Genomic DNA, 20,074 nt, shown 5'->3' with positions numbered 1-20,074 from the left:
TCTACAACGCTTGTTCAGCTGATTTTTTTCTACCTGGCTCCTATGATAATTCATCTTATTTACAGGAATTGGCCGAAATTGTGCTGTGTCTGGTCAACTTTAAGACTAGTACACACGGGACGAATGTCAAGCGGCATCACCTGGTTCAATAGAAACCGGCTGACAATCTGCCCTTGTGTACTGCAGCCGGTCTGACAGAAGCCGGTTGCTTGGCCAAGTTCTGTGACCAATAAAGGTCTACCAATCAGCTCCCGATAAGTGCTGTCAGCCAATGGCTGAGAGAACTGACCGGAGTGTTCTGGCTGCCCCCATGTCCAAACACAATAGCAAAGCAGGGGAGATCGCTGTACTAACATCAGGTAGTTAGTACAGTAGCATCTCCCAAACTGTTAGGTTTTTTTTCGTTCAGCCCTGTTGGGTTGAATGAAAAAAAATGACTAGTATGTACTTGGCTTTAATCTGCTGTAAAGATCATACATTCCTTCAGTTCTTCTTTAATTATGCAATTTGTACTTTTAATAAACAATGAGTCTGTCTAATCATTTAGAAAACAGACATTTAAAATGAATAAAAATAGTACTATCTGCAGGTAAGGTTTACAGAAAAGCAGTGATCCCCTAATTTGGTATGGCATTAATTCTTTTTTTTTCTATAGTGCACAGCCCTTTAAAAAGAACATTGAACAATTTACAGTGGGGACGGAAAATATTCAGACCCCCTTAAATTTTTCACTCTTTGTTATATTGCAGCCATTTGCTAAAATCATTTAAGTTCATTTTTCCTCATGAATGTACACACAGCACCCCATATTGACAGAAAAGCACAGAATTGTTGACATTTTTGCATATTTATTAAAAAAAAAAAAACAGAAATATCACATGGTCCTAAGTATTCAGACCCTTTGCTCAGTATTTAGTAGAAGCACCCTTTTGATCTAATACAGCCATGAGTCTTTTTGGGAAAGATGCAACAAGTTTTTCACACCTGGATTTGGGGATCCTCTGCCATTCCTCCTTGCAGATCCTCACCAGTTCTGTCAGGTTGGATGGTAAACGTTGGTGGACAGCCATTTTTAGGTCTCTCCAGAGATGCTCAATTGGGTTTAAGTCAGGGCTCTGGCTGGGCCATTCAAGAACAGTCACGGAGTTGTTGTGAAGCCGCTCCTTCGTTATTTTAGCTGTGTGCTTAGGGTCATTGTCTTGTTGGAAGGTAAACCTTTGGCCCAGTCTGAGGTCGCAAGCACTCTGGAGAATGTTTTCATCCAGGATATCCCTGTACTTGGCCGCTTTCATCTTTCCCTCGATTGCAACCAGTCGTCCTGTCCCTGCAGCTGAAAAACACCCTCACAGCATGATGCTGCCACCACCATGCTTCACTGTTGGGACTGTATTGGACAGGTGATAAGCAGTGCCTGGTTTTCTCCACAAATACCGCTTAGAATTAAGGCCAAAAAGTTCTATCTTGGTCTCATCAGACCAGAAAATCTTATTTCTCACCATCTTGGAGTCCTTCAGGTGTTTTTTTTAGCAAACTCCATGTGGGCTTTCATGTGTCTTGCACTGAGGAGAGGCTTCAGTCAGGCCACTCTGCCATAAAGCCCCAACTGGTGGAGGGCCGCAGTGATGGTTGACTTTGTACAACTTTCTCCCATCTCCCGACTGCATCTCTGGAGCTCAGCCACAGTAATCTTTGGGTTCTTCTTTACCTCTCTCACCAAGTCTCTTCTCCCCCGATAGCTCAGTTTGGCTGGACAGCCAGCTCTAGGAAGAGTTCTGGTCGTCCCAAACGCCTTCCATTTAAGGATTATGGTAGCCACTGTGCTCTTAGGAACCTTAAGTGCAGAAGACATTTTTTTGTAAACTTGGCCAGATCTGTGCTTTGCCACAATTCTGTCTCTGAGCTCTTCAGGCAGTTCCTTTTGACCTCATGATTCTCATTTGCTCTGACATGCACTGTGAGCTGTAAGGTCTTATATAGACAGGTGTGTGGCTTTCCTAATCAAGTCCAATCAGTATAATCAAACACAGCTGGACTCAAATGAAGGTGTAGAACCATCTCAAGGATGATCAGAAGAAATGGACAGCACCTGAGTTAAATATATGAGTGTCACAGCAAAGGGTCTGAATACTTAGGACCGATAGCTCAGTTTGGCTGGACAGCCAGCTCTAGGAAGAGTTCTGGTCGTCCCAAACGCCTTCCATTTAAGGATTATGGTAGCCACTGTGCTCTTAGGAACCTTAAGTGCAGAAGACATTTTTTTGTAAACTTGGCCAGATCTGTGCTTTGCCACAATTCTGTCTCTGAGCTCTTCAGGCAGTTCCTTTTGACCTCATGATTCTCATTTGCTCTGACATGCACTGTGAGCTGTAAGGTCTTATATAGACAGGTGTGTGGCTTTCCTAATCAAGTCCAATCAGTATAATCAAACACAGCTGGACTCAAATGAAGGTGTAGAACCATCTCAAGGATGATCAGAAGAAATGGACAGCACCTGAGTTAAATATATGAGTGTCACAGCAAAGGGTCTGAATACTTAGGACCATGTGATATTTCAGTTTTTCTTTTTTAATAAATCTGCAAAAATGTCAACAATTCTGTGTTTTTCTGTCAATATGGGGTGCTGTGTGTACATTAATGAGGAAAAAAATGAACCTAAATGATTTTAGCAAATGGCTGCAATATAACAAAGAGTGAAAAATTTAAGGGGGACTGAATACTTTCCGCCCCCACTGTACATAAATTACCCACACAATACACAAGTCTGTCTGCAATACTATATTTGTTGTATATGGTCAATTTCTACTCGTTTTCTACACTTCAGTTACTTGGGTTGATCATGAGGTCTGTGCTAATGAGATGTGTTGACACTCATCTTTGCTGACCTGTCTGCAGTTGGACATGGAAGCTATCCATTGCTCTGTGGATAACAACCTATGAGACTCCTGGATTCCCTGTATCTTTATATCTTACAGACCTGTAACTGTCCAATCTGTTACAGCACTTGGTTGTACGATTGGTTGATTCACTGCATGTTTTCTTCCAACGCTATTCCTCTTCTGTGCATACTGTATTATTGAGTTATCCTGCATCAAATTTACCCTTGGAAGTATATAAGCTTTAACTGCCTTTGCTTAATTTGCCTTTTGGAAACAACATCCTGTCTATTGAATTTAAGTTTTATTATAGGCTATGCCATGGGGTGACTTCTTGTATCATTCATTGCAACTCAACCTATTATATTATTTAACTGCAGGTCCCGTCTTTGCCATGCTGTCATCCATTTACCTTTAGAAAAGATTTATCATTATTTTTTACAGTTCTTTGTCCTATGTTTCCAAGTGACGTCCAACGCTAGTCTTGAGGTCCAACCTGCCCCCTCCTCTCCTGTCGCAGCCGATCCAACAACAGCTATGAAGGAAACAGCTGATTCATAACTACAGTCTTTGTTGGCTATGAGCACTTTCCCAAGACAAGCACTGTCAAGGAATGCAAAGGGGAGGGGCCTGTGAGCCTCTGCTTTCTTCTTGCCGTTGCTTGTCTTGGGAAAGTGCTCATAGCTGAGAGAGACTGTAGTTATGAATGATCTGTTATCATCTTTCATAGCTGTTGATAGATTAGTTAAGGGGAGTGGGGCAGATTGAACCTCATAACTAGAATTAGAAAACACAGAGCAACATGGGACAAAATAATACTTGTACTTAACGAAACTTATTGGACCAGTCCCATAACAGACATAATTTAAAATACAAAATTATAATGATAGATCTTCTTTAGGTCCCCATTATAATTCATCTTGATTTATTCTTTCCAACATATGCAAGTTATAATGCTTCTTGCTGATTGGCAAGCTCAGTTAAACATAGGGCTTACCCCTTACCTCTTCAACTCTGTATATATCATACAGTATGACTCTTGTTGTTCTGCCAATATCAAATCTCACACCACATCTGTTTTCTACTCAAACATACCTTGTTGACATGACCTGTTCTTTACATTTTTTGATAAGTCTCATAGAAATATGCTGTGCATAGACCCAATGATATTTACATTTTATTACATTTTTTTTTATTTTTTTATGTTATTTATTATTGGTCTCAGTGTTTTATGTCATTTTGGTTGTGGGGCAATTAGCGACTTATTTGGACATTGGGGGTCCCCTCTTTGTTTTTGTTTAAATACCGTTTTAGGTCTATATGATTGATACAAAGTCAGCTCTTTCTAAATGTTGATGCCCTTGTAATTGTTCCCTAATGACTTCTACAATACACCTAGTCATGTGTACACTGAGGATACAGCCATTACTTTTATACTGAACTCTTTTGGCGTCTATCTTACCGGTTCGAGTTCCTGACACCTCCCCACACACAGTTATCACAATATTGGATTGCTATTGTGAAGGTGTGAATACTATTATTAGAGCATCCTGTTCTTCCTCCATCCCCTGTATCAATATTCTACCCCCATTCTTTTCTTCCAAAACCCTAACCTCCCACTCCACCTTCCTTACATTTTATTCGACCCATCCCATAACTTCCCTACACTTCTCAACACTGCCTTCCCTTATGTATCCTATTCTGTCCTAGTTTCCCACTCTACCCCTCCCACGTTTTTCTCTTTTCCCTTCATCCTCCATACCGGTCACATCACTACAATATTTCAGGCTGTTTCAATAAATGTGTAGGGTTTTAACCCCCCAGAAGCAATGGCGTCCCTAGGGGGGGCAGAGGGGGCCCTGACCCCCCAACTTCCCAACTTTATTCTGTGCCCCACCATGTGCCCCCCCACCCCCCCAATAAAAAAAAATTTTTTTTTTTTTTACAAAAAATCAATGTCTAAGAGGGAGAGAGTCCCCAGTCAGCTCCTGCGGGTGATTCCTCCCCCCTCCCTCTGCTTGCTGACACTGCATAATGCAAGCGCTCACTCAACCACGGCCGCCCGATCTGCTCCTTCCCCTGCATCCTCATTGGCAGGGAAAAGAGTGAGTTGCAGGAAGGACTCCACCAGGACTCTCAGTTACTGAAAAAACAGACTGATTTCTCCCGTCCTTAGGACAGGAGAACCAGCCTGTAAATTCCAAGAGATGCCAGACCAGAGCAGTCAATAGCAGGGGCAGGACAGCAAGAGGAGGCTGGGGAACCCCCCAGTGGCAGAACACCAGGGCCCGGAGGCAAGACAACCTTTGCAACCCTGATAGTTCTCCCACTGCTTTGGATCCTTATATTTTCTTGGTATGCTGGTGACATATATATCTTGTTTTCTGCCACCCTGGGGGACCCCAATACAGTAGGAAGGGAGCTCACTGCAGAACATGTGAAAGGGCCGTTGTGGGGTCGTAGTAAAGGGCCCCAGTGTGTATATATATATATATATATATATATATATATATATATATATATATATATATATATATATATATATATATATACGCATTTTATAGTTGCCCCCCTACTTTTGTCCCTGTCCCCCCATCTGCCCCCCCTAAATATGAAAGCTGGAGACGCCACTGCCCAGAAGGTAACAAATGCCTTTCAACACTTTTGGTCATTGCAGACATATAAGGTATGCTTACAGGTGACCCACTACTCCCATGTTTCAGCTCCTCGCTTTACACACATCTCAGACACTAAACAAAGAGTGGTGCTGATTGTTTTTTTTTTTTTTTTTAAATCTTGCCGATTTTTTATTCACACAGAACTTTATGGCCATCTGGTCGATAACTAATTAGTGCAGGTTGATAGGTAAATTTAGTATTAGCTCCTCTATTTTAAGGGAGCTGGGGTTGATTGTTCTAGCCTTTTCAAGGTCACAGGCTGCTACTCTGATTACTTTCCCCTGTATTCTAAGACATTCTAGAATCATAGTGGGAGGATAAACAGAGTGGTTAACTTGAATATCTATTGGGAATCCATCCAATCCCTGGGGATCTGTGTCCAGTAGGTAGCTAGAGATCTGAGGCCTGCAGTAGGGTGAGAAGTTGCTGGGTCAAGCCCTGCTGGAGGAGACCCCTGTGCAGGCGTTCTGCCCCTGTGACAGGATCACTGGAGGTGCCACCTATAAGACACCGAGGTCCTAGCTGAAGCTTTAGCTCGGGGGGGGGGGGGGGGGCTATTTTCAGAGATTAATTCTGGAATCTGAGTCTGGAGAAGATCACTGGAGAGTACCAGGTGGATGTTGGAGGGAAAGTGTACAGATGCCCTAAGGTGGCATGAGTCTGTCTCTCCTTCAGTGACCAGTGGATATGGAAGGAAGCAGCTGATGATCCTGTGGCCTTGTGAGTAAAGACCCCAGTGTTGAAAGTTAGTGACTGCAAGCAGCATTAGGTCTTTTTGGAGAATTTAGTTACCTGTCAACATTAGAGATCCTGTGGGGCATTTTATGTTATTCAGCAAGATAGAGAAGAGTCCTCTAAGAGTTCAGTCCACCAATTTTGGGGTATCCCATGTTCCCTTCACCCCATCCAAGTTGACCGTTACAATAAAACCCCAAAAAGATAACCCTCAACTTTTTTTTTTTTGAGCCAGAGACAGTGGAGAAATGACTGTGTGTCTGGTTGTGTGCACTTTAACTGGGGGAAAAGAACCAAGTTTACCAGCGACTCCTTGGAGGGTGCGTTACAGTTGGAACAATCCAATATATGACACCGACATAGCTTCTTGTTAGGCTCTGAATTCTGGTCAGCTGATTTTCCAACCTCTTTCAAGTACTCTACTTTCTTACAAGGTTTCCTGATATTATGTGGCGAGTCCAAACAATACTTCACCCTTCCTTGGACAAAAGGGCAAAATTCCTACACCTTTCCCCTACTCACAATGATTCACCTTCTGAACGCTTTCAAATCCTCTTGACACACAATGGCCTGGTAGATGCATGGTGCAAATTGCACCCCATAAAACAAGATTATTCCCATTTCTTGTAGCCATAGTAAACATTTTTTCACATAGATGAGATTTTCCTCTGATACTCGTCCCACCCTTCCATCTTTTTTATCAGAAATGTGTCCCATTCTATGGTCAGACCACAACCTAATCTCTTGGATTTACTAATAAAAAAGAATCCACACTTTTACTGGTCCATTAATGATTCACTGCTAAGGGATCCATCCTTTGTTTCTCCCTCTAAATACAGCTTTTCAGGAATGCTTATGTCTGAATACTGGTAGCTTACCATCCCAGATCACAGTAGGGAAGCCCAGGCTACAATCAGTTTGATTTATGCAGTTTGCAACACAAAGAAAGAAAATGCGAGCTGAGAAAATGTCTCAACTTGTAGCAGAATATCAGATTCTCAGAAACCCAATTTAAACAATCTCAGATTACAAACCTTTAGACTCGAGTTAATAATGTTAAAACGCAATCTAAATCTAGCTTTGACACATTATGCCGAAAAACAAATTAGGTTGGACACACATAAGTTTTATCTCAAAGGAAATAAAATACACTGTAAGCTAGCCAGACGCCTCTAACAACCAGATGTGTCTTACAAAACCAATACATCTCAAGTCATCTGATGGCTCCCTAACTAGCAACCCAATTTTTCAGCAAAACATATCAGCTATATACTCTAAAATAGCAATAATTTACCTCACAAAATGCTGACTCTCTCCTAGACTACAAGACTCTCTACCTACTATCCATTCATCATTTCTAGATTTCCTGGAAAGTGATATTACCTTTCTTGAAGTCCTAGCAACAATTACATTTTTAAAGTCAAACAACAGGCAGAATTTCCCCCACATATCAGAAATTTACAAATATCTTCAGTCCCAGACTCCTTGCAACGTTCAACAACTTTCTTTATGGCTATTACATAAGCTCAGATACCTTGACAGCTGCAGTATGTTGGTTGACAAATCCAGCAATTGACCACTCCACTAGATCTAAATAGAGACCCATATCGTTACTTAAACTAAGTGTCAAACTTTTGGCAAAAGTCCTGGCTACCATACTTGGTCTATCTTAAAACTGTATGACAAGTTGGACTGTAGGACAACCTACCTTTAAAGCTGTAGGACAAGTTGGCGGGTCACCAAGCCATAGACAATGTTCTGAGGCCTATGCATTTAATACACATTTACAAGTCTAGGTGGATATCTTCCATGCTACTATGTTCCTAACTTTTCTCCCCAACCTTCTCTATTGCGCCACTTCACTTCTATCTTCAAAAAACAGACAAAACTCCAAACTGAGATATTTCCCTATCTCCCCTATCCTTGCACATACACTCAGCAGTCTTAAGAATTTTATTGACACTCAACTGCCTCCTGTACATAGGGATCATTTTCACCAAGATGGATGATGGAAGACAGCAAAGTGTCACCACATTCACTAAGCTTTGAGTAAAATCCCTTGCAAAGTGCAACTTACCTTCTAAAGTAAAAAGTCTATTTGCCTTTAGTAAACCAACCCCTATGTATCAAGCCAGAGCCATTTACGCCCCCTGTAAAACATAATTTGCAAAAACTCCTCCCAAAGTGGAAGCATTATCCTTTCTCCAGGCTAGGCTGTGTGGTCACAATTAAAAAGTGATTTCCTCCCCAAATTATTATACCACTTCCAGGTCTTCCCAATCCCTGTGCCTTTATATATCATATGCATACTTCAAAATTAAACCTCGGGATATATATCGGGACCCCACAGACTTGGGGTTACTTGCCAAACTTTTTACAAAACTAAATCAGGTGGTCTGGGTGTTCTGCGTGGCAAAATCAACCTCCTTCTTTGGTAAGCCCCAAAGCCTGCGCTGCTGATCCAGTTATCATAGCTAAAATTCTCTGGATCCCACTTCGCTACAGATGTCATATTAAAATCCCCTCACAAAGCATTCTTTAAAAATATAGGATGGCACTTAGTAGTTAAGTCAACTACTATTCTTCAATCTACCCATCTCCACACTTTAAGGTAGTCCATTCTTCCACCCAAGCTAAGTTTCTCCATAATCCTTTCAGTGGTGGTGCTCCGCAAATTTTTTTCCAACGTACAACTTTTGACCACTATCCAACTTGATAAGTTACCCCCTATAAAGTCCTATAAAATCTCTTCATGAGATTTTTTTTGATACCTCTAATTTAAAAAACTATGCCACATTCCTGCTCCGCAACATCTATTTCCCACACATTGTAACTTCATTTGAAGAAATTTTTTTAAATGATCCACACTCACCAAGTATAATTTTGTCTTTATATTTTTCAACAATCTCTGCTGCTTTCTCATCCCCCCCTATATATCTTCATTAAAGGGAGCGAGAGAGATTCTGCTCAAATTCCAACAACAGAAGATAGGGAAGATATATATATATATATATATATATATATATATATATATATATATATATATATAATATATATGGTTGTCAAGTCGGTCACGTGTTTGGAAAGCTTCCGATCGCAAGAAAGTCACAAATACATGCCAAACTTAGAAATACATCATGCATGGCTCCTCCCATGCACCTTGGAGGTCCCTTGGTGTATGGGAGCAGCCTACACATTACCCAGATCCCCCAACAGGATAATAGTAGAGCTTTTTTTAAAATAACAACCATAGGTACTAAGTGACAACCACCTCAGGTTCCAACGCCATCAAATTGCTATCTCCTAGCAGGTCTGAATCAGAAAAAAGCTCTGCCGCCATGAACAAAAAATAACTTTTCCTCTTGTGTCAGTCAAGAATATGCGGTAGAGGTGGAAACAGAAACTGCATGATTCCCCCATGACTCCCAGCGATCTTATAATCTATGAAAGTGTTTTTAGTCCTGTTCTAGGGCGACAAAGCTGCTCCTCCATAGATACAGTACAGTGAGTTAGCATAGCAATACCAGGACAGAACTTTTGTTAATGGCCGGATCACAAAGTGAAAAAAAAGGTCTAAAAAATGGTGCAGCCACCACAACTGGACTGGTATGCTGGTATGCTGCCATATATTACATTTATGTCATTGGGTTTGATAAGCTTTACCAGAAACCTGTACTTAGAAGAATGCAAAGGTTGCCATTACTGACCTCTCCTGAAAATGCAAGTTTTCAGGCAAGTGTGTAGATTAGGGAAGCACCGAATGGGTTTTTTGGTGCCGAAACCGATACCGAAAATAAATCTTCCTTGTTCCCAAAAACCGATACTGAAACAACACAGATACCGAAAGTGACTGTTTTTAAAAATATTTTTATACAGGAGATGGTCAGCGACTGGGGACATGGTACAGGAGATGGTCAGAGACTGCAGAGATGGTACAGGAGATGATCAGAGACTGCAGAGATAGTACAGGAGATGGTCAGAGACAGCAGAAATGGTACAGGAGATGGTCAGAGACTGCAGAGATGGTACAGGAGATGGTCAGAGACTGGAGAAATGGTACAGGTGATGGTCAGAGACTGAGGACATGGTACAGGAGATGGTCAGAGACTGCAGACATGGTACAGGAGATGGTCAGAGACTGGGGACATGGTACAGGAGACGATCAGACTGCAGACATGGTCCTTGAGATGATCAGACATGCAGACATGGTACAGGAGATGGTCAGAGACTGCGGACATGGTACAGGAGATGGTCAGAGACTGCGGACAGTGCTTGTCAGATGCAGCCAGCCAGTGTCCCCAGTAGTGCAGCCAGTATCCCCAGTAGTGCAGCCAGTATCCCCAGTAGTGCAGCCAGTGTCCCCAGTAGTGCAGCCTGTGTCCCCATTGCAGCCTGTGTCCCCAGTAGTGCAGCTTGTGAAGGGAGAGGAGAGCCGCCGCCTGTTTGATTACAGCGCCGGGAACATCACAGCTTTCATTTCAGTAGCTGTGTGTTCCCAGCTGCGTGACGTCACATACAGCCCCTCCCCCTTGTCCGGGCGCTTTGATAGACAGATCACCCGTCCAATCCTGGGACGGGTGATCTGTCTATCAAAGCGCCCGGACAAGGGGGAGGGGCTGTATGTGACAGCGCGCAGCGGGGAACACACAGCTATTGAAATTAAAGCTGTGATGTTCCCGGCGCTGTAATCAAACAGACGGCGGCTCTCCTCTCTTCTACGATATAGGAAGCCCCCCAAAAGGGCCATTTTCGGCCGATATGTTTCGGTGGCCGAAATTTCAGTGCATCCCTAGTGTAGATCAATACTTCATTGACTGCTCGCTGGTTTGGGGTCAGTAACTCCAAAAGTAATAAATAGGAGTGTTAGCATGACTGTCAAGAAACTAGAATTTTTAGATACCCAGTGTGGCAACCATTGTATTTCTCTCAGCGGGTGTGTCTGGTGTGAATCAGTTGGTGTCGAAGGGCAGTATCTCAATTTTTTTGGGGGGGAAGGACTTACGGGTTTTGGTGTAGATTTTGATGCAGGGTGACCTGATCCTTTTGGCGTTGGTTAGGTACTGTATGTACTGGTTTAGAAGAGGTTAGAGCTTGCCATACGCCAGTAGATGTTGGAGCATATGTTCGTACAAACATTTGTACAGATACTTGTATGAAAATTCTTCAAGGCAAATGTTCAACGACTTGACGTATGTCGTTCAAAACTATATCAAAAATGTTATTTGCTTTTAACATTCAATTTTGGAATGAATGGACTTTATTGAACTAAAACCACAATCACTGTTAGAAATTCAACTTTGATTGAATTTCAACTAGTGTATGGCTAGCTTAATTTGGTGCTAGGGATAAAGGATAGAGGTTAAAGTTATGGTTAGATGTTAAAGATATGGTAGGACATTGTTAGGTTAAAGTACATGTAAACCCAATCACTAACATCTCATATAAGATAAAAGTCACTTTCATTAAAATAATACTTGGTGAATCTTGGTGATACATGGCCACTCATTTGAAATTGGAGAAGTGGTTTGATCTTAAACTGCATAAGGGGTTCTTTAATGTCAGTGTGATAAGGATGTGGAACTCCCTTTCACAAGCAGTGGTGTCAGCAGGGATTGTCGATGGTTTCAAAAAACGATTAGATGAGCATCTTAAAGTGATTGTAAAGTCTCGCCTTTTTTTTTTCCTATAAAAATAACAAACATGTTATACTTACCTGCTCTGTTGCAGTGGATTTGCCCAGAGCAGCCCGGATACTCCTCTTCTCATGTCCCTCTTCTGTGATCCTGGCCCCTCCCTTCTGATCAGTGCCCCTACAGCAAGCTACGCTATGGGGGGCACCCAAGCCGAGTCACAGCTCCTCAGACACGGCGCCCCACCTCCTCCCCTGATTGGCTGGCTGACTTTGATAACAGTGGGAGCCAATGGCACCGTGTCTCAGAAAGGAGAATCTCAGACGGCTGGGACACTCATGGAAATTGCTGGACAGAGAGGGACCTCAGATAAGTGTTAGGGGGACTGAGGGGGGCTGCTGAACACAAAAGGCTTTTATCATAATGCATAGAATGCACTAAGATAAAAAAAAAAAACCTTCTGCCTTTACAATTCCTTTAATGATCGCAACATATAGGGATATGGATATTATTATTGACAAAAACTTACACACACCCATACCCATACCGGGTGAGCTGGATGGACTGATGTCTTTATTCAACCTTACCAACTATGTAACCTACCATGATGGTCTTTGGTCAGACACTTCCTCTCATAGGGTTAGAATACTCACTTAACATATTCCAGTTGTGCTCTTATGTTGTTGCCCTATCAGATGCTCTCCCAATGCAGACTACAAGCAGCTATACCGTGCACATTGCACAGACAGACATTGCACAGACATGTACTTCTGTTATCACTGTCAGGAAACCCACACTGAGAGGGTAGAGGTGGCCTTTGAAGTAGACCTGCTGTGTTACAGGGAACACATAGAAATGTAAATTGCACCTAAGCAGTACCATGAAAAATCTAACTTTTTTCCAGAATTACTCCTGAAGATAGCAGTATGCATCCTTTGCCTAGGCACTTCTGTTCTGTAGATTCATAGCTGTCATGTGAGATCTTCCAAGACACTGCTTCCTCTGACTGCTAGTCTCATGAAATTTGGTGAAAGCTGAACTTGAGGACCTGCAGTGCAAGGATCTCCCTGCTCCTGCTTAATTCATTCTATAGATCTGTTCTTCCCCCACCTCCCCTGCTGCTTCTTCAGCTCTGACATGAGGAAGCAAAGCCTTTCTTCTTTAGCTAGATGGTGGCCTCTAGACAGAGACACAGCCTACAACAAGGCATGATAGGTCAGTAATAGGGAAAAGATCAGCTACAGAAACACCACAGGCCTTACTGGTGCATTCAGTCCTTTTCCCTATGCCTGCCTTCCAGAGTTCATATCTTCTTTAAGGTTAAGGAAAAGGTTAAAGCCCAACTCCGGGCACGAAAAAAAAAAACCCTTGCAGTAGAGCCATCCCATAGCAAGCGTTAAAAGCTCATAAGGTTTGGTTGGTTGCTGAGGAGGCTGTATTACTTACCATCTCTTTGCTACAGCATGTTTCCCTTATACATGCAACTGGTCTGCTAAAGCCTCCCAGCTGTGGTCACATTCCTGCCTCTACTACATATAATACAGGGTAAATAGTCCTGCACTGTATATGATGACAGACTTGAGATTTAGGCCCCATTTAGACTAGCAGTTGGGCTGGGGGGGGGGTGTTTAAAATTGCACAGTGGAGCCACGAGGGTGTTTACATGCCCCGGTCACAATGCTTCCCTTTGCACATGTGGTAAAAACCACCAAACATGTTGCGATCGGTGAATGGCAAGCCCACCAAATGGCTCACTCAAGTGCATAGGGAAGCACCACTAACACCCCACAGCCACATGCAATGCACCTGGTTGCGGTGCGTTTGTTTAGCAAAAATGGCATTAAGACAGGCAGTTAGGAGGCATCATATCAGCTCCTCACCCGTCTGCCCGTATGTCTATCACCTCTAAAAAAGTGGTCTGAATGCAGATTGCTCTTCAGAGGAGTGGCGGGTTTAAACACAGGTCTAAACCTAGCCTTAGGGACAGTAGTACAGCAGGGAGTCATGTGAGTGAGAGATCCTCTTCTGCAAGAATTTAACCCTTGCAATGTGGAGGGCCCCTCTGCCAGCATTTTTCCTCTTGTTCTCAGAGCTGGACTTTAAGTGTTCAATTTCAGGGTCAGGCTAAGCATTCAATGCTATGGTGATTAAGGGTTAGTTATAGGGGAGGGGTATTAGCGTAGGTTTTCCTAGGATTAGGTTAAGGTTGGAGGGTCAAGGTGCATGGTAGCCACTTTTTAGGCTTGTTTCCAGAGATGAAAACGCACCACCAAAATGCACCAGGCGCCGGGCTCTCTGTGCTGGAAACCCACATTCCGTGCTGGTGTTACCTGCCCTTTACAAGGGTTTAGCAGAGCTCCTCACAGTGCTTCTAGTAAAAGATGCTTGTCAGTTTTATCCACATGAATAGCATAATCGCTATCGCAGCACATACTGTAACCAACTTCAGGCTTCTGGTTTTTAGAATGTTTCAGCTAATGAATATCCATTGAAGGGATTGAATCTGTAATTAAAAGTATTTTCTTGTTGCAGTCACCCTAGCATTCCAGCTGTCATTTTAATCGAGTGTGATAGACGGTAATAGATGGAGATTTTCAATTTGGTGATTTGTGTACAGCAAACAGCTCGATAGCTTAGAGCAGACATTCCCCACTTTTTGCTGCCTGTGAGCTACTTATTTAAGGAGGCAATCCAGTTATTGGGCTTATTTATTATAAAAACATACAAAACCCAACTGAGTCATTATTGATTCCAGAATGATCATTGCAAATACGTTACTGTGAACAGGCATATCCAGTATGCTACGTGCAGACAGCTGCTGTTAGTCGTGCTACTGCTACATATGACATCAGGATCAATGTAAAAGGGTCTATCAATAGATTGTTATGTACTTTATAAATAATTATAGAAATTAGGCCATTCTTGCTTCCTCTTTTAAGAACTATATAAAACAGCAGGTAGTAAAACAGAGCACATGCTGAGAAGCTGCTGAGTGCATTATTAGAGGGAAGTGTGAGTCACATGTGACTCTCGAGCCACTGGTTAGAAATCATGCGTAGAGGTAGACCATACAGATCAACTAAGTTCAATGTATTTAGTTTTCTATACTAATTGATCTAGGAAACTCAAAAGGCATTGTCACAATCATTGACCAATACACAATGTTGCACAGGCCTGCAGCTAATCTTGCACAATATGAAGCCACTTGCTGTTTGCAGCACTTTCTTGTTTTTTTCTCTGGTTGACAATCACCCAAGCTAGAACACAAGCCTCTGCAATGGGAAGCTACAGTATATATTCATTGGTATGGGAAGTAAAAGTAACTTACCTTAACGGCTTCACTATGGCTGACCCTGTCTAAAGATCGCCCATTCGCTTTCAGAATTTGATCCCCGACTCGAAGTCCTTCTTCTTCTGCCAAAGAACCAGGTTCAACCAGTGACACATAGATGCCTGTGCCATGTTCTACACCTCCGCGGATGCTAAAACCAAGTCCCTCTTGGTTTTTGTTTCTTTTAAGTAGTACCTGACGAACCTCATGAACCTCAGGCTTGGGGGCAGCAGATGGGGAGTTATTGTAGACTGGTGGTCCTCCAGGATATGATGCTCTAGGTATTGTAGGACCAGGTTCTTGGGTACCAAAGGCAGGAGCTGTCCCTGGTACTGAAGTATTGAAGGCAGGACCAGTTCCTTGTCTTGGAGTGCTAAAGGCAGGAGCTGTCCCTGGTACTGAAGTATGGAAGGCAGGACCAGTTCCTTGTCTTGGAGTGCTAAAGGTAGCAGCTGTCCCTGGGGCTGGAATACTATAGGCAGGATTTGTACCTGGGATAGATGAGTTAAAGGCCTGTGCTGTCCCTGATATTGGGTTGCTAAATGCTGACACACCACCATCCCCTAAAGCTGAATTGTATCCAGAAGGTCCTGAAGGCAAATCCTTTATGTATAGTCCCTCTGAGGTGTACTGATCAAACAATAATTGATCAGAACGTGGGATAACAAGGCGTAGCATTGGGAAAAGTTGCCTCTGGTCCTGGGGGCGCAGAATAAGGCGCAGTGTCCTTACCAGGTCAAAAACATTCCTACGAGAGTGGTAGAGTCGCAAACAGTGCAAAAGCTGTTCCCTCTCCTGTTCGCTTAGCAGTCGGTTTAGGGCTCCATGGAGTCGGCGGACATTGGAAGAGAGGACACGACCAATGTCTCCGGAGCAAATTGAACTGGAGGATGAGGAGTGGATGGATCCTGTTAATGACTGATGGATGGAACCCCGTGGAGAGGGGTGAAGCGTACCTGGTTCTGAATTCATTGCCCAAAGGCTGCAAGATTTGTCATGGCATTTTGGATGTGGACAACTTCTTCAATGGTTTGAAGGCTCCTATGAGATACTTCCACATGCCAAATCTTCTGTGTGATGCTTTTAGCTGGACCTCCTGAAGAGAAAACAAATGCGTCTTGATTACCTCTCAGGCTGTATTACATATTATAACTTAAGCTTTATGTTGTCAACAGTTCTGCATCATTTGTCCTTCTAGACTCATTGTCTATCATATGCTTAGGTCTCCGGTATCTAACTCCGCTTTCACGATTCTCTCTTCCCCAATCTAGCCTGCCTGTAACACTCACTTCTTCAGTGCTTTAAGTCTGTGCTGCTGTTTTATTCTACGTCCTCCTTCCCCCCTCCCCTGTCTTCTCTCCATTTCTCAAGGTGATCCTGTGGGTCTATTTTCCTCCGCTCCGTCGACCATCCCCTATCAAGAAATAATGAATACCGAAGACACTTCTAAAGGCAACAAATACTGGCTTTGTCTTCTTTGGCTCAATGCCTCGCTACCTCATCCAAATCTAATTTTTAGGAGTCCTTTTTTTACATTTCCCTGTTTTGTTACAGCTACTATTTAACATTTGTTCAGTTCTATCTTACCTTCTTCCACTCACCTGATCTCTCTCGCAAAAATGCCCATCGTTCGGAGTCACTCAATCCCTCAGCATTTCATCACTCTGGAGCAGTCTAACAGGTGTCATTCCATACCTCTGTCTCACAGATGACCAATCTCACACACTGCAGATGTCTCTCGCCATCTGTTAAATTATTTCATGAGGTCTTTTCTGTTTGTCTCTCAGGGACGAAGTGGCAGCAGATTAACAAAACGTCTTCATTTTATTTTGAACTAAATTGTTTCCTTTATTTGATGTTCCTCGTTCATTTTCCTTGTTGAGTAGATCACTGTATTCTTTGGCGTACCTTCTTCGTTCTTCTAACAGATGACTCGTATTATGATGACAGCTGTTTATTTTGATATTAAATGTTTTTCTTGAATCTGAACCGTCCTTCTCAGAAGTTTTTTAACCAAAATTAGGTGGTGTTGTTTTCGGGCAGATCGGTAGTTATGTTTATCAACTTGTTTCAGTCACTCACTTTTTTTGACTGCAGGTTCATTTCCATCCCATCTAAGATGCACCGTCTGCCTCCTGTAGGCTGTCTTTCTTGCTTTGGATCCAGTGACTCTCTCATAGAAAATTTTGCTTTCCCCCTGCCGGTCTCTCTGCAATGTGTTTACTGTCACTCAGGTGGTCGTCTCACTGGCTGCTCATGTCTCAGCCTGTCACAGGTGTCTCTCAATGCCTTGGTTGGTCTCTCCCGGATCTGACGTCCCTCAGTATTGTCAGCGTTGCCAGGAGACTGAGAAGACAACACTAATATGCACAGCGCTTAACCCTGCACTGCCAGACGGCTGCATAGAAATCTTGTGGCTTTAATACTCATCCTTTAACCCTTTAAAGCCCTTAGCCAGCTGCTACTGAGTCACGTGACCACCTGTCTGTAGACTAGGTTGTTGAGTCTCCTGAAGAATTAGTGTAGGAATGACACTTTTTAGGTCAACCTTTCACAACCTTTTTACCATGGAGGAGTCCTTGAAATAGTTTTAAAGCCTCAGGGAAACACCACTATTATTTATAAATTTACATCTCATCGTACATTAGTGTTATCAGTAGGTTGCAGAGAGTTTTAAATAAAATAATAATTTAAAGAATGGGGTTTACTTTGCTTTACTTATGTTCTAATAATCAGTCAAAAAAAGAAATACACAATGAAAAAAACTTACTTTGGTGGTCAGTGTAGAAGTCACACTATACATTGGTGATCATTATAGAAGTGACACCATATATTGGTGACTGTTATAGAAGTGACTCCTTACATTGGTGGTCAGTGTAGAAGTGACCACTATACACTGGTAGTCAGTGTAGAAATAACCACTTGCATTGATGATCAGTGTAGAACTGACCCCTTATATTGTAGATCAGTGTAGAAGTGATCCCTTACATTAGTGGTCAATGCAGAAGTGATCCCTCACATTGGTGATCAGTGTAGAAGTGACCCCTCACATTGCAGGTTAGTGTAGAAAGGAACCCTTACATTGATGGTCAGTCTAGAAGTGACCACTTAGTTTGATCAGTGCAGAAATGACCCCTCACATTGGAGGTCAGTGTAGACATGACCCCTTATATTGGAGATTGGTGTAGATGTGACCCCTTACATTGGTGATCACTGTGGAAGTGACCTCTTACATTGGTGGTCAGTGTAGAAGTGACCTCTTACATTGTTGGTCAGTGTAGAAGCAACCCCCTACATTGGAGATTGGTGTAGACGTAACCGCTTACATTGGAGATCAGTGTAGAAGTGACCCCTTACATTGGTATTCAGTGTGGAAGTGACTCCTTACATTGGTGATCAGTGTAGATGTGACCCCTTACATTGGTGATCAAGTGTGGAAGTGACTCCTTATATTGGAGATCAGTGTAGACGTGACCCCTTATATTGAAGATCGTTGTAGATGTGACCCCTTACATTGGTGACCATTGTGGAAGTGACCCCCTACATTGGTGATCAGTGTAAAAGTGACCCCTTACATTGTTGATCAGTGTAGAAGTGACCCCTTACATTGTTGATCAGTGTAGAAGTGACCCCTTACATTGTTGATCAGTGTAGAAGTGACCCCTTACATTGGTCATCAGTGTGGAAGTGACCCCTTACATTGGTCATCAATGTGGAAGTGACCCCTTACATTGTTGATCAATGTAGAATTGACCCCTTAGATTGTTGATCAGTGTAGAAGTGACCCCTTACATTGGTTACCAGTGTGGAAGTGACCCCTTATATTTGAGATCAGTGTTGACGTGACCCCTTACAATGGTGGTCAGTGTAAATATGACCCCTATATTGGTGTAGAAGTGACCCATTACATTAGAGGTCTATGTAGGCAGGAAATTATTCTGCCACTGCTCTCTTCTCAAGCAAGCCCCTAGCAACCTGGAAAAAGGCTGGTTTAGGCAAACTATATAAGTATTAGGATGCTGAACACAAATATTATCATATGATTGTAAAGGCCTATCTGATTAGATATAAACTAAATGGGTTTTTAGATGGACCATTACACTACACAGCTGTTTGTAAATCAAAAAGAGATTGTACAGGAATTGCCAAATCACATTGTAATATGTATGGCTAACTAAAGCTGGATGTAAGAATAACGTAATACTTGCATATATTTCTTAAAGTGGTTGTAAACCTCAGACATGAAATATGAACAAAGCATATCCCTCTATAGTGTATGCTTGTCTCACTCCAGAGCACTTAGTGTCATTTCTGTCTGCTGATTTGTTCCTCTGCTATCAGCATGAATCACTTCTGCCAAGTTTTTCTGACACCAAGAGAAAAAAAAGGTGACAGGGGAGGGATCTCCAGCAGACTTACAGCCTCAGCTCTGTTCCTGTGTGAAGAGGTTGTGTCTTTTCCATTTCCGTCCCCTTTCTTTTGACACTTTGATTGGATGTAGAGAAGAGAAGACTGCAAATAAACAGGTACAACTTATGTAAGAGGATTTGTTTAAATCCCTGTGGATCACCTGAAGATAGTCCCTTCACTGCGTATATGTAAGGGTTTACAACCACTTTAAGTGGCTTCATATACTAAATTTCAAAGTGGTTGTAAAGGCTGGACAGTTTTTACCCTAACGCAATCCCTGCATTAAGGTAAAAAAATGTCCCTCTATTTGCATCACCCCCTTGGCCATTGGCTCCTGCTGCTGACAATCAAATTCTGTGAGCAGGGGGCAGGGCCGAGCCACGCTGTGTCTATGGACACAAGAAGCATGGCTTGGGA

General features: G+C 42.6%; 1 protein-coding gene across 3 annotated transcripts in view; it reads right to left on the bottom strand.

Annotated features, from left to right (window-relative positions):
* WHRN (whirlin) overlaps nt 1–17,619 on the bottom strand; it is a 295,443-nt gene extending 277,824 nt beyond the window's left edge. For 2 of the 3 annotated variants that reach the window (XM_073600267.1, XM_073600269.1), the window contains exons 1-2: nt 16,849–17,619; nt 15,245–16,343 (exon numbers count right to left, since the gene is read on the bottom strand). In XM_073600267.1, the coding sequence (XP_073456368.1) occupies nt 15,245–16,219 (975 nt within the window). In that variant the 5' untranslated portion in view covers nt 16,220–16,343; nt 16,849–17,619. Of the gene's footprint in view, nt 1–15,244; nt 16,344–16,834 lie in introns of all 3 variants that reach the window. The other variant, XM_073600268.1, reaches the window with a different exon arrangement.
* Nucleotides 17,620–20,074: the final 2,455 nt, after the last annotated feature.

This window comes from Aquarana catesbeiana, linkage group LG09 (genome assembly GCF_042186555.1).
Source record: "Aquarana catesbeiana isolate 2022-GZ linkage group LG09, ASM4218655v1, whole genome shotgun sequence".
NCBI classification, from domain to species: Eukaryota; Metazoa; Chordata; class Amphibia; order Anura; family Ranidae; genus Aquarana; species Aquarana catesbeiana.
The sequence above is the reverse complement of the archived record's forward strand: the minus strand, read 5'-3'. Positions and strand labels throughout refer to the sequence as shown.